Source organism: Oculina patagonica, chromosome 7, assembly GCF_052425735.1.
Source record: "Oculina patagonica isolate OP01 chromosome 7, crgOcupat, whole genome shotgun sequence".
NCBI classification, from domain to species: domain Eukaryota; kingdom Metazoa; phylum Cnidaria; class Anthozoa; order Scleractinia; family Oculinidae; genus Oculina; species Oculina patagonica.
Window position 1 is genome coordinate 2,452,222 of NC_135764.1, and position 22,318 is coordinate 2,474,539.

Consider the following 22,318-nt stretch of genomic DNA (forward strand, 5'->3'; position numbering starts at 1 on the left):
GCTTTCAGGATCTGCATCTCGATAACAAGACCTTAAGGTAAAGAGAGGTAAGTCTGTAGCTGTGTGTATTTTTCAGCAATATTTGTTTTTTAAAAAGATATTAGCAGAGTCTCTTTAAAAACGATCCCTTTTACCCTTATTTTCAGCAATGAAACGGCGCACCAAGTCAGCAATGATATACTTGCCGCTTACTTGTGTTCAGCGTGACCACTTCATCACAGTTTGGCGGGCGGTGCAGTGATCCTGATTTAAACATCAATCCAGTTAGTCAGTCAGTCGTCTTTGGAGAGCTTCCCCAGAACAGCTGCCACTGACCTGTGCAGCCTACAACTACATTCTCAAGACTTGTGCAGTTCCATTGATTTACACAGCCAATTACTCTATATCTGTACATAGCAACGACATGGAAAAGCAGTTAGCAGGTCTCTCTTGGCCCATTGCAGCCTACCTTAGGACCAGATACACTAATGACTAGTGATTATCCAACGGAAACAGAACTGATACTCAAAGACGTTAGGTAAACTGTCGAAGTTACTCAACCATCGATTCCATTTGCTTCTGTTAATGAACAACCCATGCGTAAATATCGTTTAAAAAGAGGCGTTTCCTCTAACGTCACAGCGGCCATATTGATATTTCTAAACGTGACAGTCTTCGATTGACCAGTATTGACTGACTATTCAACGAAAACATTTTGAATCCTGATTTTGAAGACACAAGTATAGCTATCGTAAAAACACTCTTTTTGACTCTTTTGGCCCAGTTGATGAATATTTTTATAGAAATAGGAATAGTGAATGATCAAGGCAAGTACTCGTTGTTTAACACTTAATATACAGTAAGGAGAAATTATCTCTTGATCACTCTAGTTAGGTTTCAGGACAGGATCCCATTCTAGCAGGCCAATTTGCTGCTTCTACAAATGATATAAGATCGATAATCAAGAGTGGATCCTTGAGTAGTAATAGTCAAGTTAAATTACTCGACTCGTTTATTATGCATTCTGTTTGGGTCAAATAGTTGACAATTCCCTTTAATTTACATTTTGCTACATGGGCTAACAAAACCTACCCCCATAACCGGTTTTGACTACGTTTTATCTGATATACTATTTTATATAATCATCAGCTCGGTGATAAGCTACTCGGTATTTGAAATCGAATAACATCTATTTCAAATTATTTGAAACCATGTTCCTAAAAAAACCTTGTATTTCAAATGATTCGATAGGGCTTGCAAAACTTTGAAACCATATATTGTAAATTTACAGATTCATGTTTTAAACAATTTTCCCTTATTCTATGCTATGTCGTTATATATTACTTACACACAATTATACCATATGATTAATTACATCATATAATTCGTATATCGTAATTCATTTATCGTACAATTATATGAGATAATGAATTTTATGATAATATTTGCTATATCATACAATTCATTATATGATATGATGAATTCCATGATGTTTATCGATATATCATATAATTAGTGCATGGTACATCGAATTGTACATCATATGATTCATTATATTAAACTATCATATAATCAGTTGCACGAACGAATTATGATAAAACGAATTATATGATATAATTAATTATATGATTCAACGAAATATATGATATAATTAATTAGTAGAAGTAAGTAAGTTCATAATTAAAACTGTTATTATAGAGGCCCTCATAAAAGTAAAAATTAATAAAATCCTAAAAAATACAGCATAGCCAAAAGAAAAGTTAAAAAAAAAGTATATAAAAATACTAAAATTTAAGCACAAATTAAATCTGGATAATAAATGAATTATATAATATAAGTAGTTAAATGAAGGAAATAATTTTATGAAGTAATGCAGATAATGACATTGCATACGTTGGCGAACATCGTTTTAATCACGAATCTAAATTTCGAAGACATGGTTTCGATGATTTTGTAAGCCCTAATGAATCTGATGAATTTTTAGAACAACGAAGAAGTGCAAGAGTTTACATATTAATGCTTTGTGCTTTGAACACTTCTGTAGTTTATGTCTGTATAATAAAAATTCAAGAACATGTTGGCTCAAAAATAGGAATTGTATTTTTCTCGTGACAGAAACAATATCTTACTTGAACATACAATTCATATCTTCTCGCCACGGTGTACTATCGTCTATTTTTCTTGCACCCCAAAAAGATTAGCCCTGAAAGTTATAAAGTAAATAAACCCCTTCAGGCGGCTGGTATATTGGAGGATAATGCCCGAGGCTAAAAGATTGTCGAAAAATGAACAGTTGGCCGAGAAGCGAAGCTTCGAGGGCAACTGTGAAATTTTGAGGACAATTTTTTAGCCGAGGGCATTTTCTCCAATATACCAGCAAGCCAGAAAGGGTTTTATTTATTTTATAACCCTCCGATTAACTTCTACAACGCGCTTTATCTCCAGTAAATGTATAGGAAAAACCTATGTAAAAAACCCGACGTAACTGTGGTTGAAACAAATGTAAGTTGATTGGATAACGTGTGATTAAAAATTGAATAAGGTGACTTCATTCGTCTGTTTTTCGCTTGCCAACAAAATCGGGCGACGGATATCAAATCGGACGGGGTATATTCGCTGATACCCGTCGCCCAATTTTGCACCACGTGATCCGTTTTGTCCAATGAGCGCGCGCAAAAATTAATAGGTGGGTTATAAATATTATTAACCAAGTGCGTGGCCCTATACTGAGAGAAAATCGTATGGTATGTAGCTGTGCAAGGTTGATAAGAGACTTAATTAATGATCGAGGCTAGCAGGTCTAACACTTAGTAAATATGGACCAGCAATAAAACGAAAATGAATGAAGAAGCGTTCTCAAGTAGAATACTCAGAAAAAGATTTTCAGAGTTCCCCCAACGGGAGTCGAACCCATGACCTTCCAGAATACCGGTTGGACGCTCAAACCACTGAGCTATGAGAGACCCGTGGTGAGCGAGGTCATATACTAGGTTCTTATGTGTGACACATGTCCTGCCATAGCTGCAAGGCTCAATATGTCGAAATGATAAATGTGGATAAATGTTAAGTGGAATGGCAACTTGGATAAAGTGAAAATGAATGAAGAAGCGTTCTCAAGAAGAATACTCAGAAAAAGATTTTCCGAGTTCCCCCAACGGGACATTTGATATTACTCTAACGTCTTAGAGTAATATCGATGTTCAGTTGACAAACCTAACATTACATCTAAGCCCACTACTGAACATTTTCTCAGTTTCTAATCCTAGCTTCGGGTTGAGGCTAACATTCTAAAAGGGACGGGAATGCCAGTCGAAAAATTTGAATTAACCGTCTAAAGGGTGTGGGCCAAGCTTTTTTCTGACCCCTGAGGGATACCATTTTTCATGCATGATTGGTCTAGACCGCGAACACAGTAAGACTGTTGGCGTTCTCTACAGAACTGTTAAAATGAGAGAAAATTCCGTAATTTACACCCCTTAGCGAGACGACGAACATTTCCGTCCCTTTCATATTGGATTCCGCCCGGGATCCTAACCATTTTATTACTGTTATGCAACTTATTCCACTAGACGGATTCTCCCTTTGCGTGATTCAGTAAGCCAGAAAGTCATATCTTGAAGATGAAAGTCCGAACTATTGAACCCTATGGCATGAACAAACGTGATGCAATTGAATCTGTTTGTTGCCCTATTTTTATCTATTTTTGTATAGTTGTTTTTACTATGTGTGTTATATTTCGCCACTCCTTTTTATTGTTTCTTGTTTGCGTCATACTCTTGGTCATACTCGATCCATTTACATGATACTGAGGTTTTAGTCCTAAAATTAAGAACTGAAGAAGGCCCGCCGAATAGCAACATAACGACTCGGTAGTAATTTGCCAGTTCTCCCCTGCCCCGGCGGCCTTTTGAGGTACAAGCAAAGAAAACCTAAATGTATATAATATACGAATCAATACAGACTAATTCTCAGTCATACGTAATTTTGAAAGGAGGAAAACCTACGGACTTTGAGTGACTTATGTAAACTATTGACTTCAGGCTTAACCCGGACTGCTTTATATGGCGTTCTCGCTCGCTGCAGCCAAAACCCCACATTTTTATGTATACATCAAATAGCTCAAAGGACAATATTGGAGATAAGACACTTAGTTGAATAACGCGGTGCACAAACAAGGGTTCCTGCGGAGGAGTTTGTCACTTATAGTTCAGTTGACCGCGTAAAACGGATAAGCAAAAACTCACGTTTTGAAAAGATTGTGGCCGTGATAAGGCAGCGGTTGTATCAACTCGTGTGTAAGCCGACGATAAGCGGCCTAAGATTTCCGGTGCTACGTCAATACGCAACGTGTCTTGAAGGAAACGTGCTTTCATAACAACTCCGCGAAACAGAATGTTTACTATAACGTGGCAGGGTTCACTGGATTAAACTAGGCGGTACTTTAGGGCAGCACTTCACAACACGAGTCTTTTGGAGCCTTTTCAATGTTTGCGTGTTTTGGAAGTGTGTTTTGACGATATTCGATAATGCGATTGTAGGTGAGTCGAGTGCGCCTAATTTGAGGTGAGCCCGTTGATAACTCGAGACTTGGCTGCAGAAATAATTTGGCATCACATAGCGAGAATTCTGAAAGTTACAAAAGCGTTACAATAAAGTTTTTGAGCAAAAGATTCTTTGTAAAAAGGTTCTACATGTTGCAGAGGAGTTATAAAGGAACTGTGACAATTCATGGTGGTATTGGTGGTATTTTTCTGCTTTTGTTTTTGCTGAGCTAAAAAAGCAATACGCGTGTTTTCCATTTCAAAAAACAACAAAAAAGCAGATTGAAGTAAAAAAAATAAAATTAAATTATTCACTGATAATTGTTCATAATGGGCCATGAAACTGACAATGAGGAATTTTCAAACTTAGTGAATAAGTCATATTTTCACATAGTCAGTCATCCGTTATGAACATTTGCCGGATATCCCCAGAATGTCGCATTTTAAACAATTACAAAATCACAGCCCTTGCGACTGAGTAATGACAAGTACAAACTATTCTTTGTAGAAGCTTTTTTGATAGACACAAAAAGACGATTATTTCATTAACCAGTTAATTAATTAAAACAAGTGATCCATAGCACGGATGAAGCGACAATAGTTTATTTGAAAATGCGTTGCGTGTGCATTCCTTTGGTTTTACAACCATCGTTGAAAGATCCACAAACGGCGCGGCGAAAACGGACAGCGAGATTTTTAATATTTGTTTTTGCACCGCTAAACTATTGCAAATACGAATCAAATGGGCGTGTCCGTTATTTTATATGTTGACATGTCATGATCTTACAGATCCACGTAATCTTTTTTGATCTAACAAAATACGTCGCAACAGAAAGTCAGGCGACAAAGCAAAGGCAAGCATGAGACCCTGTTAGGGTAGGTATACATGTCTCCGGTCTCAATTTCAAAGCTTGTCATGTCGTAACTAAGAATGGTCCGCATGTCGCTGTCGGAATTTCGTCATTTCGTCCAAAAACGGACGCGAGTAACAGAGCAGAAGCTTCTTAAATATTTTAATTCCTCAACCAAGATAGATAGATAGATAAATAGTTAATTAATACAACTTCGCAACCTAAAAGGTTGAATTATGTCATATTTACACATTTATAAAGCGATAAAAACTAACGATAAAATGTAAAAATATTTAAAGAACTATACAAGAGTGATTAAAATCCAAACTTAAGTACATTAGAGACAATAAAACTATTTCTAAATCTATAAGTCTTAAAAACAGGGTTAAACTGGCGTGACTTTCTGAGGTTAAAAAAGACGTGAGTAACCTAAGTACACAGAGCAGGAGTTTCGCTGGTATTTTAAAAAGGAAGTTATTTTTTGAATGTCTCGACCAATTAAAACGAGCAGGAGCTTCTTTCAAAACGTTGTTTTAAAGAAGTAACAAGAAGTAAAGAGTGCTTCAAATTCGTACCAATCTAGACACGAGAATCATCTGTATTCAACCAACATCCAAGGTGGGTACTAAGTACAAAGAGCAGGTCGTAGTTTCTCGTGCATTTTGAAAGAGACGTTAAAATTAATATAATTTTTTAACAAATATAAAACTGAACGCCATGACTATAATTAAACTTTAGTACATACACAAGAGCATGAGCTTCTCGGGCTTTTCATAAAGGAAGTTAAAACTGTTTTTTAATCCTTGACCGATGAAAATTTCTCGACTGACAAAATTGGTTCAGCTGGTCCAAAATTCTCGATTGCTAAAAGTATTTTTCCACCGATTTCTCGACCTCGACGCACCATTATCATTGCGCTGTTCGCTGTCAAGCATTTATCGACGATATTTTCAAAGCTGGGTTTCATCTTGCTCGGCTGGGAAGACATTCGACAGTGGGCTTATTTGTCCTATTTGCTTACACTTTGCTATTTTTAATCAAAGTGTTATACGTTAGTTGGTTGCCAGATTAGAGCAGCAATATTCCCGCTATCGCTGAATTAAACAAGAATTATATCTATTTAATGCAAAACCTCATTATGTAAGTTGTTTTCGTTGAACTGTGCTTTTATTGAAGTTACGACTTCTTGATCAGCCGCAGCCATATGCATAACGAATAAGGATCTGTCACCTTGTGCTATTTGTAGCGAAATACTTGTGGGTAGGTCAAGGAACGAGAGTATTTGACTGATTGCATTTATGACCACCTCAGTTCGAACATTCTTCGCTGTCGCTATATATTTCAGTAAAAGTGTGGTCGATCCTCGCGTTTTTATTTCTTTGTCGCTGTTTAAATGTCGCTTGTCGGAATTTACCCTAACAGGGCCTCAAGCATGGCACTCTTAATGAAGATTTTTGGATTGACTTCGATCCTGTTTATTTTACCAAAGATACCAGCTACCATTGGATATAGTAAGTATTATTACTGATTACTTTTGTACATTGTAACAATAACAACTGTGTATGTACTGTAAGCAGAGTCAAGAACTTCTAGTGAACGTGCTGTGTCGTAATATAAAGAAGAACTGAACTGAACTTGTCGGCATAAAAAGAGTGATCTTACTCCTAAAAGACTTCGTGTCTAGTTGGCTTCTTCTTCGTGTAGAAGCACAGAACCCGGGGGGGGGGGGGGTACTTGCAGTATACATGACGGGAGGGTCTGACGGAGCTTCATATTGGGAACCCAGAAAAATACATGAGCCTGAAATTTTACACCTAAAAAAATACCTGGCATCAAAATTTTCTACCCCAAAACGTACAAGACCTAGCACCTCGATACTGATTTATTCAATCAAACAGACTATGACCTTAAACAATACATGATATCTCGTGACCCAAAAAAATACTGAGGATGTAAATTTTCAACCCCCAAAAATACGTTGGACCTCCCCGTCATGTATACTGCAAGTACCCCCCTGGGGCACAGATCACGTCACAATAGAACACTGCCTCGCAAACCTATTTTTTTTATTATACTCCTCGTTCTTTTGTCCTTTTGTTCTCTATTGTTATAGGTGAACTGTGTCTTCTACACGAAGTAAGAGCCGTTTAGTTCTACATAACTTTCGACTAATGTTCATATTTGCTTAGTGTTGTCACTACATTGGGCGCTAATTTGTTCGATTAAACATAATCATCACACCATACTGATAGATGAAAAATGCATGTACTCTCTGTCGAAGGTAAATTCCAAAGTAAACCAGTTATCGATATTTAGATAAAATATGAAGATGCCCAAAAATGAGAAACTAGGTGGTCTCACATCACTTCTGACATTGGCCACATAGGGTGAAACATTGAAGCTAACTGAACACTGTTGAAATTCATCATTACATACATGCTGTCCTCTTTCTTGCCGTTCAGAAGTGTCTTTAATAATCAGAAAGATTCGCATGACTGCTTCGCACGATGCTTGCGGTTCATTATGTGTGGAATGTTTGGATTTGAAGGCGCTTACAGAAACTTTCCGCAGATTTAGGCTGATAATTGAAGCTAAAAATTCTTAGTGGTTAGATATACCCACGTATCAAGTCAAACATTTGGCAATATAACAGCAAAATTCCATTAAGGTCCAGCTTAAACGAAATTAACAACAAGAGAGGCCTCAAGTTGGATAGTGAAAGGATTCATTTACAAGTACTCAAAAATCTTAGAGAGCTACTTACTTGAAGAATTCCTTCTAGTCAAATGTGTGAAATGCACCACTCCACACTGTAAATGAAGACTGAGTGTGTTTTGCTATTTTCTGAAGCTTTAAATGTCCCTGACATTTAATTTTGACGAAAGGCTTTCTTCCAAATTAAGAAAAAATAAAGTGGGAGCAGACAAATGTCCTTTTACAACTGACATGCCCGGCGCGAAAAGTATGACTACAGGGCGACACAGAGAACACGATGAACAGAGAAAAGTTTAATTTTTGGTGTATAAACGGTGGATCGACCGTTGAGTTTGGTTTTCATGCCAAAATAAAGTAACCTGAATAATAAAACTGCAATATTATGTTCAATTTCGGGCAAAACAAGAAAACAAAACGAAAAATCAACTCTTTACATAAGAAGAAGAACTTTTATCAAATTAAAAAGGCGGTCGAGATCTGAGATTCAACGATTTAACAATAGAATGCTACTGCTTCCAACTTTTTTTTTTTAAATTAAAATTATTCACTGTTTTCCGGGATCTTTTCCGAGGTAAAGAATATTTAAAATTCGACGTTTCGATCAGTTTCACTGATCTTCTTCAGGCTGTTTGTTAAAATGACAATATGGCGGACTGTTTCTCATGTTCAGCTCGGTAACCGCGCCAATAAATCGTGACTATTACACGACGTATGTGAAAAAGGGCGGGAAAAACGTAACAAGGTCTGTCAAGTAATTTTACATTTGTGATACTTCACTGGCTATTATAGTCTCCCTCACGATCGAAGAAGGAGTTCAGGATTGGCTTCCACGTTTCAACATGGTCAAAACTGTTCAGGACTTTCATTCCGTGATGCCTCTGTCGCAGTGATTCAATCCCTTCAAGAACTTTCCTTTGTCTCAACCCCCTCTCTGTTGCTACGATTTTTGCGTTTGTCCAGTCAATACTTCGAGATGAATGTTATGGAAAAACTGTTTATAACGAGTAGTTTAAAGAGAGACGGTTGTATGGCTGGGGCAGCCTGCGAATTCTCACAGTCCTCCTACTACCCCCCTTCCCCTTTGTACGCCTGCTAGGCAGGCTATGGTTGGGGTTGGGTAGGTTGGTATAGGAAATACGAGGGTAAATAAAGCATTTATCAAACAGGTAAATAAAGCATTTATATCACATCAACTGAACAGGTAAATAAAGCATTTATATCACATCAAACAAGGTTGCAAAGATGCATTATATCACCTTACGACCAGCATCATTATAAAATTTGGTTACTAATTTGCGTTACTGTTGTTCTCGTCCGAAAATGTACATGTGTTGTCGCTCAGGGTGAATGACTGTAACACAAATCAGTCTCCTATGTTTAATTATTACAATTGATTATTTGTTTTATCCACTCTAACATGTTGCATGTGATTTTTATTTCCAGCGAGCTTTAGTTGTCCGATAATTCCCTACGTCAGATCCAATTGTGGTTCGAAGATTGAGAACAAATGTTTGTCGGATTCAGAATGTTCAGAGGAGGACAAATGTTGTCCCCGTGCAGCGGATGGAGGGTGTTCTTTGATGTGTGTGAAGCCTCGTGTCCTAGGTAAGTAAATTCATGTCCCGGGGGGGACACTCCCTTATATGAGCTATATAGGTACAGTAGGTATGTGCCGCTGTGAAAGGGTATGGTTTTCAAGCAGTTTAGTCTGGGATAGGGTATATAGAAATCAAAGAGTTCAGAATAGGAATAGAAGCTCGGAAGAGAAAGAGGCTTTCCTAAACGTTAATCAAATCATCATGGCAGCGTTGTTGACAGATGGTTTTCCACAAAAAAAAACAACACTCTAATAGGGATACAGTTCTAAGTGCAAGTCTGGGATTGGGTAGGGAGTTTTGATGTCTAATCTATTATCAGGTAGTATAGGGTTGATTTGACATATGGAGTTCCCTGGTTAAAATCTTCCACCCTGCCACAAGCTGCGTGAATTAGTTTGCGACTTCAACTACTCGACCGTACTTTATATAATAAAAAGCTAACTATGCAGCCTTCTAGCCAAATTGGAATTCCTAACATATTCTTGTTCTATTTTCAATATTTGTGCTTGTTTATTTAAAGTATCAGAAATATGAGCAAAAATATGATGCCACGTACGATTTTTCTTAACCTTGATTTATCTGTACTCTTTATAAATCCCGTCGGCCCATAGCCTCCTACGCAGACGTTCTTAGGACTCGTCACGTGGAAGAGAAACGCGTGACGAGCTCTAAGAACGTCTGCGTAGGAGGCTAGTTGGCCCATAAATATATCATAAGTTAAATTCTCCTAAACATGTTTGCACAATATCGAGATTTATCTCAAGGCGACTGTTCTTTTTGTTTTGCACTGCACATGCCTTTTCAACAAATTTCTTTTTTCATCAAGAGAGTTCTTGTTGTTAATTTTGTTCTTTATTTTTTCGATCTGACCCTACACAGAAGGATGCCCTGTTCCGGTGGACATTGCCATGATTGTGGATACGTCAGGCAGCATCAGCAGACGGAATTTCAAAAGATTGCTAGAGTTTATAGAAAGCATGTTAGATGGATTCGACATATCAGAAGATGGCACACATGTTGCTGTCGTGGAATACAGCACTAAGCCCTCAGTTCAGATGAGGTTTGACGATTTTTCGGGAGCGATGTTGAATGCAGCTAATCTTAAAAGAAAAGTTCGTAGGATTCCTCATTCCCGTGGTTTCACCTACACAGACAAAGCCTTGCAACTGGTCAACACTGATGTGTTTTCGGCCAAAGGTGGAATGAGACCAAATGTGACGAAGGTAAGTAAAGAACGCCTCTACTTCTTTCATAGTTATAGTCATAGTAATTGTTCTTGGACAATTCTGTCCAAGGGGGAAAGGCTTAATGAGGTTAACCCTATGTGAAGCATCAACCCGTGAAACACGGCCAGACCACGACACCGGGAACTCCTTGCTCTACTCTTTGCGATAAGTGTGCGGGTTCTTTTAACCTCCCCTTCTTTATCGCTAAGGTGGAATATACGTTTGGGACTGACCTGGGGCCCGTTTTCCAAACGTCTCGAAAAGTTTTCGCACCTGGAAAGCCATATCAATATCTCAAACCTTGTGTTTACAGACCTGTTTTATTCCATGATATTTTTAATACGAACAGAGGTTCCCTTCATACAAATTTTCAGGCCTATATACTTTTTCGCTTTTAAGAAACAAATAATTAAAAATGGCTATGTAGGCCCAAAAGGTTTCCGGGGCTTTGGAGAAACGTGCGCTTTGGCCGCACCCTTTTTTCGTCCACAAATTGCCATCAACCTATTTCTAGTTCGGCGTAAGCTTGGGTACCCCTTCTTGTTGGCATCGGAAGCGTCCTGTCTTCATAGCGTCGCCCTCTGTTCATCACGATCCAAGTGCAGCTTAATAAAAGGGCTACACATCTTTTCGATTTTCTGGTTGTTAAGGTGGAGGTTTACCCGAATTTGAATGGAATTTTTAGGGGTTTAAAGAAGGGGTTGGAGAAAGATTTTTTTCAAAACACCAACAGACAGTTGACCCCCACGCAAGAGCACTACAAGTTGTCAGGGGGACTGTCTGGTGTCCGTTTACCAATTTTCTTTTACTTCAAATTATAATTTTAAAATCACATTAAATCTCCAATATTTTTTATTCTCTAAATTGTACTGTACTTTGAGGAAAAACTATCTTCTCCCAAACAGCCCCAAAAATGTACAAAACACCTCCAAACATTGATTCATGTTTTGAGCATAGAGTTTTTGGATTTCTTAAAACGCGGAGGAGATTTTCGCATAAAAACCAAGTTATATAAACGATGGATAAACGGCCCTCAGGTGTGCCTCCGCCTTAAAATAACACTAATATGATCTCGATGAAACTTTTAGATTGCTATAGTTATGACCGATGGCAAACAGACGCTTGTCGACGAGAGAGCCCTTTCTACAGACATCCTTTTGGAAGCGGTTCAACCTCTTAAAGACAAAGGCGTCAGAGTGATATTGCTGGGTATTGGGCCAGGACCACTCTTATTGGAACTGTTGACACTCGCCTCAACTGACAACGATGTGTACTTGGCGGCAGACTTCTTAGAGCTCAAAAGATTTGTCAAAGATCTGACAGCCAGCAAGTGCCCAGGTAAAGCGTATTATATAGAGAGCGTTTTTCATATGACGTCACGTCAGCCATATTGGTGTTTCAAAACAAAGGAACGGCGGCCATATTGGTGTATCAAGCCATTCCTCCGGGAATTAAACTTTATTTTTATGCTAATAATCTTTTGTTTTAGTAAACCAATATGGCCACTGGTTACGTGAGTGAAAACGCTCTATAGAGTTATAAGGATGATTTTTAAGGAAACTCAATGTAATATTGCGTACTATGTATATTGTGTACAAAGCCAGTGTTTAACAAAAAGACGGTGTGTGTACGATTTCAAACCCGGCTTGGATAAAGAAGATGACATAAGGTCTTGCAGTTTTGCGCGCTAATTCCCTTCTATAGTACTAGTATTTTAATTCTATAGTAATTTATTAGACCTCTCAATAAGTTTTAAACAAATGTTCTCGAATTAATAGTTGAAGATTTGCAACTTAATTGAAAATGGCCCATGATAATTTATATAACCCCCCTCACACACTAGATATTTGAATTTGTAGTGGATGGCGACTGGTCTGAGTGGAGGGACTGGAGCGAGTGCCCAGTAACATGCGGGGGAGGCCAACAGGATCGCTTCCGGGAGTGTGACAACCCCAACCCGGCCTTTGGAGGCAAGCCGTGTCCTGGGAACAGCGAGGAGTCCCGTCTTTGCAACACGTTCCCATGTGCAGGTAAGCACTGGTGCCAGTTCAGATGTATCATGCGTATAGTTCAACTTTACGTCTGGGTAAAGGTGCGTAAAGTTCCGTAAAGACGGCCTTTGTGGCACCTTTACGGCGGCTTTACGGAATAGTAAAGTTGCCATTTCGTGTTGGGCAATTTATTTTAATTTAATGTTTATGTCAACTGGCTGCCTTGCTCCGGTAGCCCCAATAATTATTTTAGTCAGCCAATACTATAATTGTATTACTTTGTTGTTGTCCGTCACACTGTCAAACTTTATACTTCGGGGTGATTTCATTACAATATCCTTTCTGTTAATAAAGTTTCCATAGTGAAATAAGGTAGAAAGGTGTTTAAGTGATAAACAGCAAATGAACTGTCCATTTTGTGAGTAGTTTACAAAACAGTCTAAACAAGAGACAAGTTTTGTTGGTTTTAGTTTAACGACGGTGTTGAAAGATGCTCTTTCAATGATTGAAAACTAAACAAGCAGTAGCAAACATTGCAGTGTTGTTCTTTGTTTGTTTTTTGACGCAGTTGATGGCAAATGGACCGCATGGAGAGACTGGGAAGTATGTTCTGTGTCGTGTGGAAGAGGAACTCAGAATCGCGTAAGAACTTGCACCAATCCTCCACCGGCTCACGGGGGAAAAGATTGCGTTGGAGAAGGAGTAATCACCCGCCCATGTAATGAAGACTCCTGCCCAGGTATGTGTGCGCGACCACGCTTGCATGTGTTGTGGTTTAATTTTTTCTTTGGTTTAAAATTTTTCAAACCAGTTCGATTTTTATTTTTCAGTGTCTTATGTTCATTAACATAATCTGAAACAAAGGGAAATAAAAATCAAACTGGTTTAAAAAATTTTAAACCAAAGAAAAAATTAAACCACAACACATGCATACTGAATAAAAAGGGTGCTGAAGGAGGATTACGGCGCTTAACTACGAGTTCTGTTGCTTGAATCAGCAATGAGAATTCCTACTACCCTTGGATGGGATGCTACAATAGTACATCGAAGGGCTATCTCCTGTGCGGGTTGGAAAGAGGCAAATGATCTTTCCAAGAACACATGACCCCGACCAGTGCTAGAACCCAAACCGCATGTTCCGCAGTACTGCGCATTAACCATAAGGCCAATACATCTTTCCACTTTACAAGTATCACACTTTATGTAGAGAGGAAACCCTGTTTCCCAGTTCCCCCAGGAAAACGAAAAATCAATGAGTTCGTGAAAACGGTTCCCGTTCGTGTCCCCGTTCAGTGCTTGAACCCGGACCGCTCGTTCTGCAGTACTGCGCATTAACCATACCGTAAAATTCCGGTTATAAGCCCCCCCGGTTATAGGCCCATCATCCTGGAAACAACAAAATACATCCGATTATAAGCCCCCCCGGATATAAGCCCCCCTCTACCGGACAACAGTACTAAATAGGGCTAAATGTTGCTTTATTATGCGTTTTTAACTAAAAAAACGTATTTCCATCAACACTCCCGTGGTTCGTTTCGAAACGTTTTTTTCATTCCGCTTATAAGCCCTCCCGGATATAAGCCCCTCCGCTTATAAGCCCACCGAAAACCCCTTACGAAGTTGTAAAAGGCCAGGGCTTATAACCGGAATTCTACAGTATGGCCAATCTATCTTTCCACTGTATAGGGATTACATTTTTATGTACAAAAGAATCCCTGTTTCCCGAATCCCTGAAGAAAACGAAAATTAATTAGTTCGAGAAATTCGGGGTAAAATAACAGAGTTCGGCGAAGTCAAGCGAATCGAAGGGAGATAACGTTTGGTCCCAGTTCATTCTCGATCAATAGGTTCGAGAAATCAAGGGTTCGAAAAATCGGGATTTTACTGTATCAGTCCCAAGCTTCTATGTAATACGTGGCATTTGATGTTTTTCATTTCTTCTCCTGTTAGAGCGGTTTTCACTTTCACTTTGTCGAAAGTTAATTGCGTTTGCTTTGGTTTTGCATTACTACGCTTACTGATTGGCTAAAAAATCTCGCGCCACTTTCTCAGCCAATCAGAACTAAAACCAAAATTAATCGTGACTCGCTCTCGCACGTTTTCCCGCGCTTCGTGCCGGCTGCATGTATTTGCTTCGAGTTTTGATTGGTTCACTGGATTGTCTGTGTTCTTTGTGATTGGCCAGAGTGATTACTTTGGTTTTGGTTTTACGATACTCAATTGAAAACTGCTCTATCTTGCTTTACAATGTATTGATACATGTTGATATTCTAAGAAGAAGTATGCGTAAAAGGCATTTGTATTCTATATTCTGTAGTGTAGCAGCACACGTAAGCTTGTAATTGGTCCTTCATATTTCTGACGAGCCTAAAATCAATCCCACTCTTTTATTTTCAATTGGTTATAGCATGTGAAAAACCTGAGTGAAAAAAAAAAAATTACGATGATTAACTGGATAAGGCAATCGAATGATAACTTGACACATGTCTTGACCAGGAGGCATGGGCTAAACCAAACTTAATGCCTATTTACTTGCATATCAACTTCTTATTCGTACTTTTTATCCTATAAGGTCTCTCAATAACGATAGTAGCGACTTTCAGATTGGACTACGAGTACGAGATTGAGTACGAGTACGAGTTTTCAAACCAAATTCGTGTGCCTCCTATAATCACTCATCACACCAATCTTATCCCTAACGTTTATTTATGTGTTAGTCAGCAACAGGAAAGAGTTTTAGTTTGGGGGATACAATTGTGTCGAAATTCCAAAGTCGTACTCGTACTCGATCTCGTACTTGTAGTCAAATCTGAAGGTCGCTAGTGTTTAACCTCAGTTACCAGTATGGGAAAATAAGGGTCAGTATTCAAGGCTTAATGATAGTAAGCTTGTCAAGTTGTGCTTGTGGTTTGAATACCGTAGAAGACGAAAAGTTGTGTTGGCTGGCTGGATCGTGGACCTGGAACGTGGACTGTCAAGTTTTGATCCCTCCCTCCCCCCCTCCGATCTCTTCCGTTCGCGTTTGTTTGTTTGTTTTATATTTTTTTCGCTTTTTCATTTTCTTATTTTCCTTAACAGAAAGAAACAACCAGTCGCCAAGCGGTAATGAAAATCAACACTAAACGCAAGGGCGCCCTACCAATAATAGACGTTGCTCCAACGTACATTGGAGAATCCGTGGAACCCTTCCACCTTGAAATTGGACCTGTGTGTTTCATGTACTGAAGCCACATTTATATAACTAAGCTATTTTCAAGTTTCATTGCGCAAAAGATATTCCTGTAAGTCAGACTATTTACTTGAAAACGCTTTTACAGATTTTTCTAAAATTTTGTCAAGAGTTAGTCAATCTACTAAACTTTAACATATCAAAAATAAACAACAAGAGTCAATCTAGATTTCGAGAAAATCAAGCTTGTTTGAGAACAAAAGAAACGGTCAATGGTTGCTATGGTAACCTTTCTGACAAAATGACCCGTAAAAAATTAAAATTTGGTCATATTTGATGATTATGGTGTATTTTGGCAAAAATTGAACATTGGCTTGCCAGAGAATTTTAATTTTCAAAACAGCCACCCTTCGGCTAAAAAAACTACATCGAGCCTCCTTAAACCTAAATAGCAAAGCAAAGCTTCAAGGGTATTAGATGGGCTGAGTCTTGATCTTAGCACAGTAAGTAACTTGCAGTCACTTCTAGATGTTCAATTGTCAGACCAAGTTCCAAGTTTCAAGTTGTTTTCAGACAATGAATCAGTTAAAAAAAACTTCCAACGGAAAAATTAATTTTTGGTGCTTCGGCCTATAGAGATTTGTTTAAAACTCACCACGATTTTGCTTATTTTTTACGTAATGAATTTGTGAATAATATGATCATTTTATTCATTTCATGCTACTGTTCATTTGTACTTCTTAACAAGCTGGTATAAAATTATATCATCCCGGGGGGGCACTCCAAAAAGTTTTATACGGGGAGGCTCCGCCCCGAGCTCTGACCCCTTACCCTTTTATATACCATTTTTGACAGAGATTGTACCCCTTTCGTATACCATTTACTGAAAAAGGGTACCCCTTTCATATACCTAAAAGACATGGCATAGACTTAGAACAGGACGTTTTCTTGTCATTTTCACGTAGCGCTTAATACATTAAAATAATACAGCCGTAAATTGGGTCTGTTCGAAATATTTTAATTAAAGGCCCTTTTAAATACCTAAATGACAAATTTCCATACCCTTTCGTATACCAAAACTTGTAAAATCCCTACCCTTTCATATACCTTAAGCCTGAAAAAGGTACCCCTTTCGGGCGGAGCCTCTCCGTATAGGCCATTATAGGGAGTATCCCCCGGGTAAATCATCTGATCGAAGTCCGAAAAAATGCAAATAAACCCCTGTTATTTCGAGAAATTGTTTACACGCGCTCACCACCAAACAGCGGTAAACTGACTAATGGGCAGCAAAAACTTGGGGACCAAATTCAAGATCCTGCTGGGAGATCTCAGAGGAAAAGATCCGCAGTTGAACTGGATAAAGGAGTATAGAACAGTAACGGGAGTCGAACCCATGACCTTCCAGAATACCGGTTGGACGCTCTAACCACTGAGCTATGAGAGACTCGTGGTGAGCGAGGTCATATACTAGGTCAGGCATGTGTGATACATGTCCTGCCATATCTGCAAGGCTCGATATGTCGAAATGATGAATGTGGATAAATTTTAAGTGGAATGGCAACTTGGATAAAGTGAAAATGAATGAAGAAGCGTTCTCAAGTAGAATCGAGAACCTGGAAATATCTGGAAGGTCATGGGTTCGACTCCCGGAAAATCTTTTTCTGAGTATTCTACTTGAGAACGCTTCTTCATTCATTTTCACTTTATCCAAGTTGCCAATCCACTTAAAAGCAATAAAACTTTGGCTGATTTTTGTAATAAATGGCACTCTAAGCTTAGCTGTGTAATAAATAGGCATATTTGCAATAAAAATTAAAATCGCCCTTCTTGTGTCGTGTGGTTCTTTTGTGTCATGAAAATCTGTTCCATGAGGCTCTCCAATTGTGGAGGGCAAGTAAACGAAAAAGGAAGAATAAAGGAGAACGAATAAGGGTGAATTGGGATAGTGAAAAAGCTGTAGCTCCTCAGTTCCGGTTTGAAACTTTCCTTTTTTGTTTGCGCACTCAGTTTCCCCTTCCCTTCTTACAATCTGTAAGCCTGGAACTTTCAGGTTTACAGATTGTTATGGAACTGAAGCTACATAAAACAAAACTTTAAGCTTCAAGTTTGTCTCGGAAACAAGCTAAAAAATCGTTATTTTTTTACAATAATATTAATATTTAACGTGAAAGTTAATGATTGTGAGAAGTTCTAGTTAATATAATCTACAATTTGACTGTTAAAACTCGTGTCGTTGTTTCCACGGTTCCGCCGCTTTGTTTTTGCCGCCTCTCTTCTTGCCCTCGCGACAACAAAAGCGCCAGCACCGCAGGTTTGCGGTACAAATTTTCCATATTTATTAGCCTTATTTCTGTCTAGTTGTAAAATATCCTGTTTTTGGTAAAAACTCTGCTATTGGAGGGTTTCTCGGCTTTATCACCACGCGCGGAACGTGGCAAAAAAGGGCGAAATCAGCTGTCGCGCGTGATCGCGCTCGTGTCGCGCTCGCGAACCCATTGAAATGACGACCTGCCTCAGTATGTCTCAGTATTAAATTGAAGCCTATTGGCATAGGATGATTCGAGAGCAAAACTATATATATATTTATATACACGAAGACAGGAATTTTTAAATTGCTATTCAACAGCTTTGTGCGAAACATGAATCATTTTAAAATTTTAGCATATTGCGCGTAGGCTTCAAGATATTTCACGCCTTTGTGTACACAAGAAGATTTTTAATATCTTATGTTCGTTTATTGCACATAGGCGTAAATTAACTTTTGTATATCTTTCAAGCGGTAAGCGATGCCACAAATCACGTACGATGGACTTGAAAAAAGTGAAAAGCACGAATCATTGTAATTGCCTTTAAGTTGCGCTAAAAAGTAAGAACAATTTTCTTATCAATAATTGTCACAATGCTTATTATGTTGAAAGTACTTTAATAAGGATCAGAAGCCCATATATCATGAGCTCCTATAAGGGTCTCTTGAATATCCAGTCAGAAGCTTACAATATCCTCATTGAAATATTTCTTTCCATTTTAAATGTATAAATTTGTATTTTATGAGTAACTTTTGATTGGATGATCAGTAAAATTAATTTCATTTAAGCTTTTCGTTTACTACTGACATGTTTTTCTTCTATTCACAATCAAACAGAGACTTCTTTCGAATTTCCGGCAATAGAGTTCAATGTGCGTAACAAGCGCTTGTATCATCATCGTAACAATTAGAAACGATATTTGCTTCAGTCGATCTTTATATTTTCATCTCAGAAGTACTTTTCCTCAAGTACCGGCAGTCTTTCATTTCCTCGAATAATTTATCGAGTTCTTTTTCCTCTTCCGAGATAACCTTCTTGCCTCCATTTTCTCGATAATGAATTTTCAAAAGTCTTGTGGCAACCAGAGCTGCCTTTCCAACGCGCCGGATATTTGCGCGGGTAATTGCAAATTGGCTCGTTCGTCTTCTTGTAGGAGGCTGCGTTAAATGCGTTTCAAAGTTCTTCGAGTCCGCACCAATATTGCTTCGATTCAAGCCAAGCTCTGTCGTGGGGCGATCGCAGAACACAGGTTCCCATGAAATTGAATGAGAAAGTTTTCCCTTCACTCTGGGGGTTTCATTGCTCTCGGTTAAATTCCCACTAGAATAACTTCTTACTCTCAGTGGGTAGGACGCTAGAAAATTCTCCTCCTTGATTGAACGTTTTTCGTCATCCGTTTGATCAGCTGCTAAACTCTTTCCTCGATTTTCATAACAAATCTCAGTCTCTTTAGGCTTTATCTGTGAATGATCAATAAAAACTTTTTCTTCTATCTTGGGCAAATCTGTATCCACCTTTTTGCGTTGTGGAATGATCTTCCGACCAGAATTATCACTTCTGCCAGATATAAACTCGTTTCGAAAAGTCTCTGATAATTTTGTCTCTGGTTTCTCCTCGTGTTTATTACCAGAAAGCTCTCTATGTGGTAGATCCGATAAGGCTACATGCCTTTTCCTTTCTTTTTTAACTGATGAATTAAGATCATCATTTGTACCTTGCCAAGCCACTTTTACATCCAGCACGTGCTTTTGTGCGGACGGCGTGAAGTTGGTCTTTCCCGCGCCCGGCTCGGCAGGGATTCTATCGTCACTGATTCTCGCGGGAAGAGTGTTACCTCTGGGCCTTGGTTGAAAAGTTAGAGCGCTTTTTAACTCCGATGTCGCCGGTTTCGTAGCGGAGTATTTTGATTCTTGGCCGAAATCGTTAAATGATATTTTACGATTTCTTGCCCGCCTCGGTGTCGAGACATGAACGGTTGATTTGGATTCCCTTTCTGTTCCTTTGAAGCCCTGCATCACAGATGTATATTCCTCTGAACATGGCGAAAGACTGCACTCTGACAGGCGTTTTAACAAGGACTGCCTTCTTCTAGGATAGTGGCGATTTACTGCGCCTAAAAATGCCGAACTGTTTTCAGTGACCGTTGTTTGTGGAGCTGCATCGTGAACTAAATGTCTTTTGCTGCGTTTTGCAATCATATCTCGTGTTGGCAATCTTAAAGTATTTGTTTCAAATGTATTCCTTGATTGCTTGTAAATTTCTTGAGCGCTTTTCGATCTTTCTTTTTCCATTGGGCTTCTAATTGTAGTCCGTTTAAAATATTTTCTTTCAGTCTTGGATGCAAATCAAACCACTTACTCTTTGGGTATATTGCGTCGAGTGAAATCAGCATATAAAGCCCTTCAAAGCTTTGTCCAACGTAATGATATCTTTGTTTTTCTTGAGAGAAAGTCAATTCAGTTCACGACGGCTACGCAGCTCTCTAAGTGGGTCGAGTTTTTAAGGGATCAAGCTACAATAAAAACAGACTCTATGTCTTGCTTTTCACAAATGAATCGCATTATCCGAATCACGTCTGCTAAACCAAGCTTATTTTGCCAGTAAAACCTTGTACAAATACAAAGGTGTTACATCCTTTGAAATTCTGACATTTGGGATGAAGCCGAGTTGAGAAGTTTACTCAGGCCTTAAAAAAATTTCAATGTTGATTAATCTTTAACTTTTTTATGCGCGGCTGCCTTTTGTTTTAGTTAATACAGATCTACCCCAAAAGCTACTTTTAATTTGTCAGTAAGCAATTTACGACCTATTAAATGTGACAGAAAAATATAAAGGCTCTCAGCGATTCAGAAATCTTTTCTATTCGTTACTAAGTGAAGGCGGCGAGAAATAAACAAAATATTGTGTCAGAGGTTGTTGAGTCGTCAAAAATCGTTTGTTATACCGACAAGTTTTTTTTTTTAATTCCAATCTATTTATGTTAAGTTTAACAATAGTTAATGATCCGTGCTTGGTCATTATAATGGTCATTAATTATCGACGTGTCTATTTAAGGGCCGATAATTACTTTTTTGCGATTTGATATATTGTCCTTTATAAGAAAAAAAAGTCACAGCAAAGCTGTGGAGACTGAAGTTGGAATTTTACAAGCCGGCTATGTGTGACTGCAGCCGTCCACTCAAAATATTCTTATCAAAGGAAAATTACTGGAAAAAGAAAGTTATTTTACAGGGGAGTTCTTCTAATCCTGACTGTCCGTCTCAGAACGGCATGCAGTGGTACATGCATTATGAAAAGTTCAGCCTTAAATATTTTCCAATCTCGTTGTTCATTGTTTTGTTGCACCTTGGCGGAGGCGATTTCTTCACGCTTTCGTGCGGGAGAAGGGGGCGGGCGGAGGAATGCTGGGGAAGTAATTAATAGATGTCAGAATCCGCGCATGCGATCTACGATTGTGTGCGATTATGTAATGTCACGTTTATTCGGGTATAATTTTTTTGAAGTCACGTTTAATTTGTGCAGTAGCCTCTTTGTTTTTTGGGGGGAGATATGGGATATCATCATTTTCATTTCAGTCTTCTATTCCTCGGTTTTTAATTCCAGTCACGCGTTGCGTGGATGTTTTGAACGCCGGATTTGCGACGAAGAACGAAACAAGAGTATGACCGGTACCCTTCAACGATCTTCAACAACATCATTATTATTTATTTTATTGTTTCCTCTTACTCAAGAGGCTTTTTTTTTATTTTTCTTAACTTCATATTTTGATTTGAAAGTTTCGTCCCAACACGGTGGGAGGAAGAGAGAGCCTGGAAAACGAGGTTGGGTTGAGTTTTCGTGTTTCTCATCGGGTGTCGCGAATATAGAAGTACCATGCACTGACCATGATAGCACGGTTTTCCTACCTCAAATTTTATGAAGTATGAATCGATCTGGCAACAA

The 22,318-nt window shown here is 38.6% G+C and overlaps 1 protein-coding gene across 2 annotated transcripts; it reads left to right on the forward strand.

Annotated features, from left to right (window-relative positions):
• Nucleotides 1–229: 229 nt before the first annotated feature.
• On the forward strand, nucleotides 230–16,189 carry LOC144659636 (uncharacterized). Of its 2 annotated transcripts, none has more exons than XM_078520114.1 (8): nucleotides 230–517; nucleotides 6,794–6,882; nucleotides 9,530–9,691; nucleotides 10,564–10,907; nucleotides 11,999–12,248; nucleotides 12,770–12,940; nucleotides 13,470–13,640; nucleotides 15,980–16,189. In XM_078520114.1, the coding sequence occupies exons 1-8, from the start codon at nucleotides 468–470 to the stop codon at nucleotides 16,021–16,023; spliced, it is 1,281 nt and encodes a 426-aa protein (XP_078376240.1). In that variant the 5' UTR covers nucleotides 230–467; the 3' UTR covers nucleotides 16,024–16,189. The 2 variants fall into 2 exon arrangements, with proteins under 2 accessions (XP_078376240.1, XP_078376241.1); XM_078520115.1 differs by lacking the exon at nucleotides 230–517 and adding an exon at nucleotides 5,935–5,989.
• Nucleotides 16,190–22,318: the final 6,129 nt, after the last annotated feature.

Excerpts from the sequence above, each read along its gene's own strand:
- LOC144659636 (XM_078520114.1), top strand. The coding sequence starts at position 468 with ATGACTAGTGATTATCCAACGGAAACAGAACTGATACTCAAAGACGTT. Across the intron at positions 6,883-9,529 it reads ACCAGCTACCATTGGATATA|CGAGCTTTAGTTGTCCGATA; the intron begins GTAAGTATTATT and ends TTTTATTTCCAG. Across the intron at positions 10,908-11,998 it reads TGAGACCAAATGTGACGAAG|ATTGCTATAGTTATGACCGA; the intron begins GTAAGTAAAGAA and ends TGAAACTTTTAG.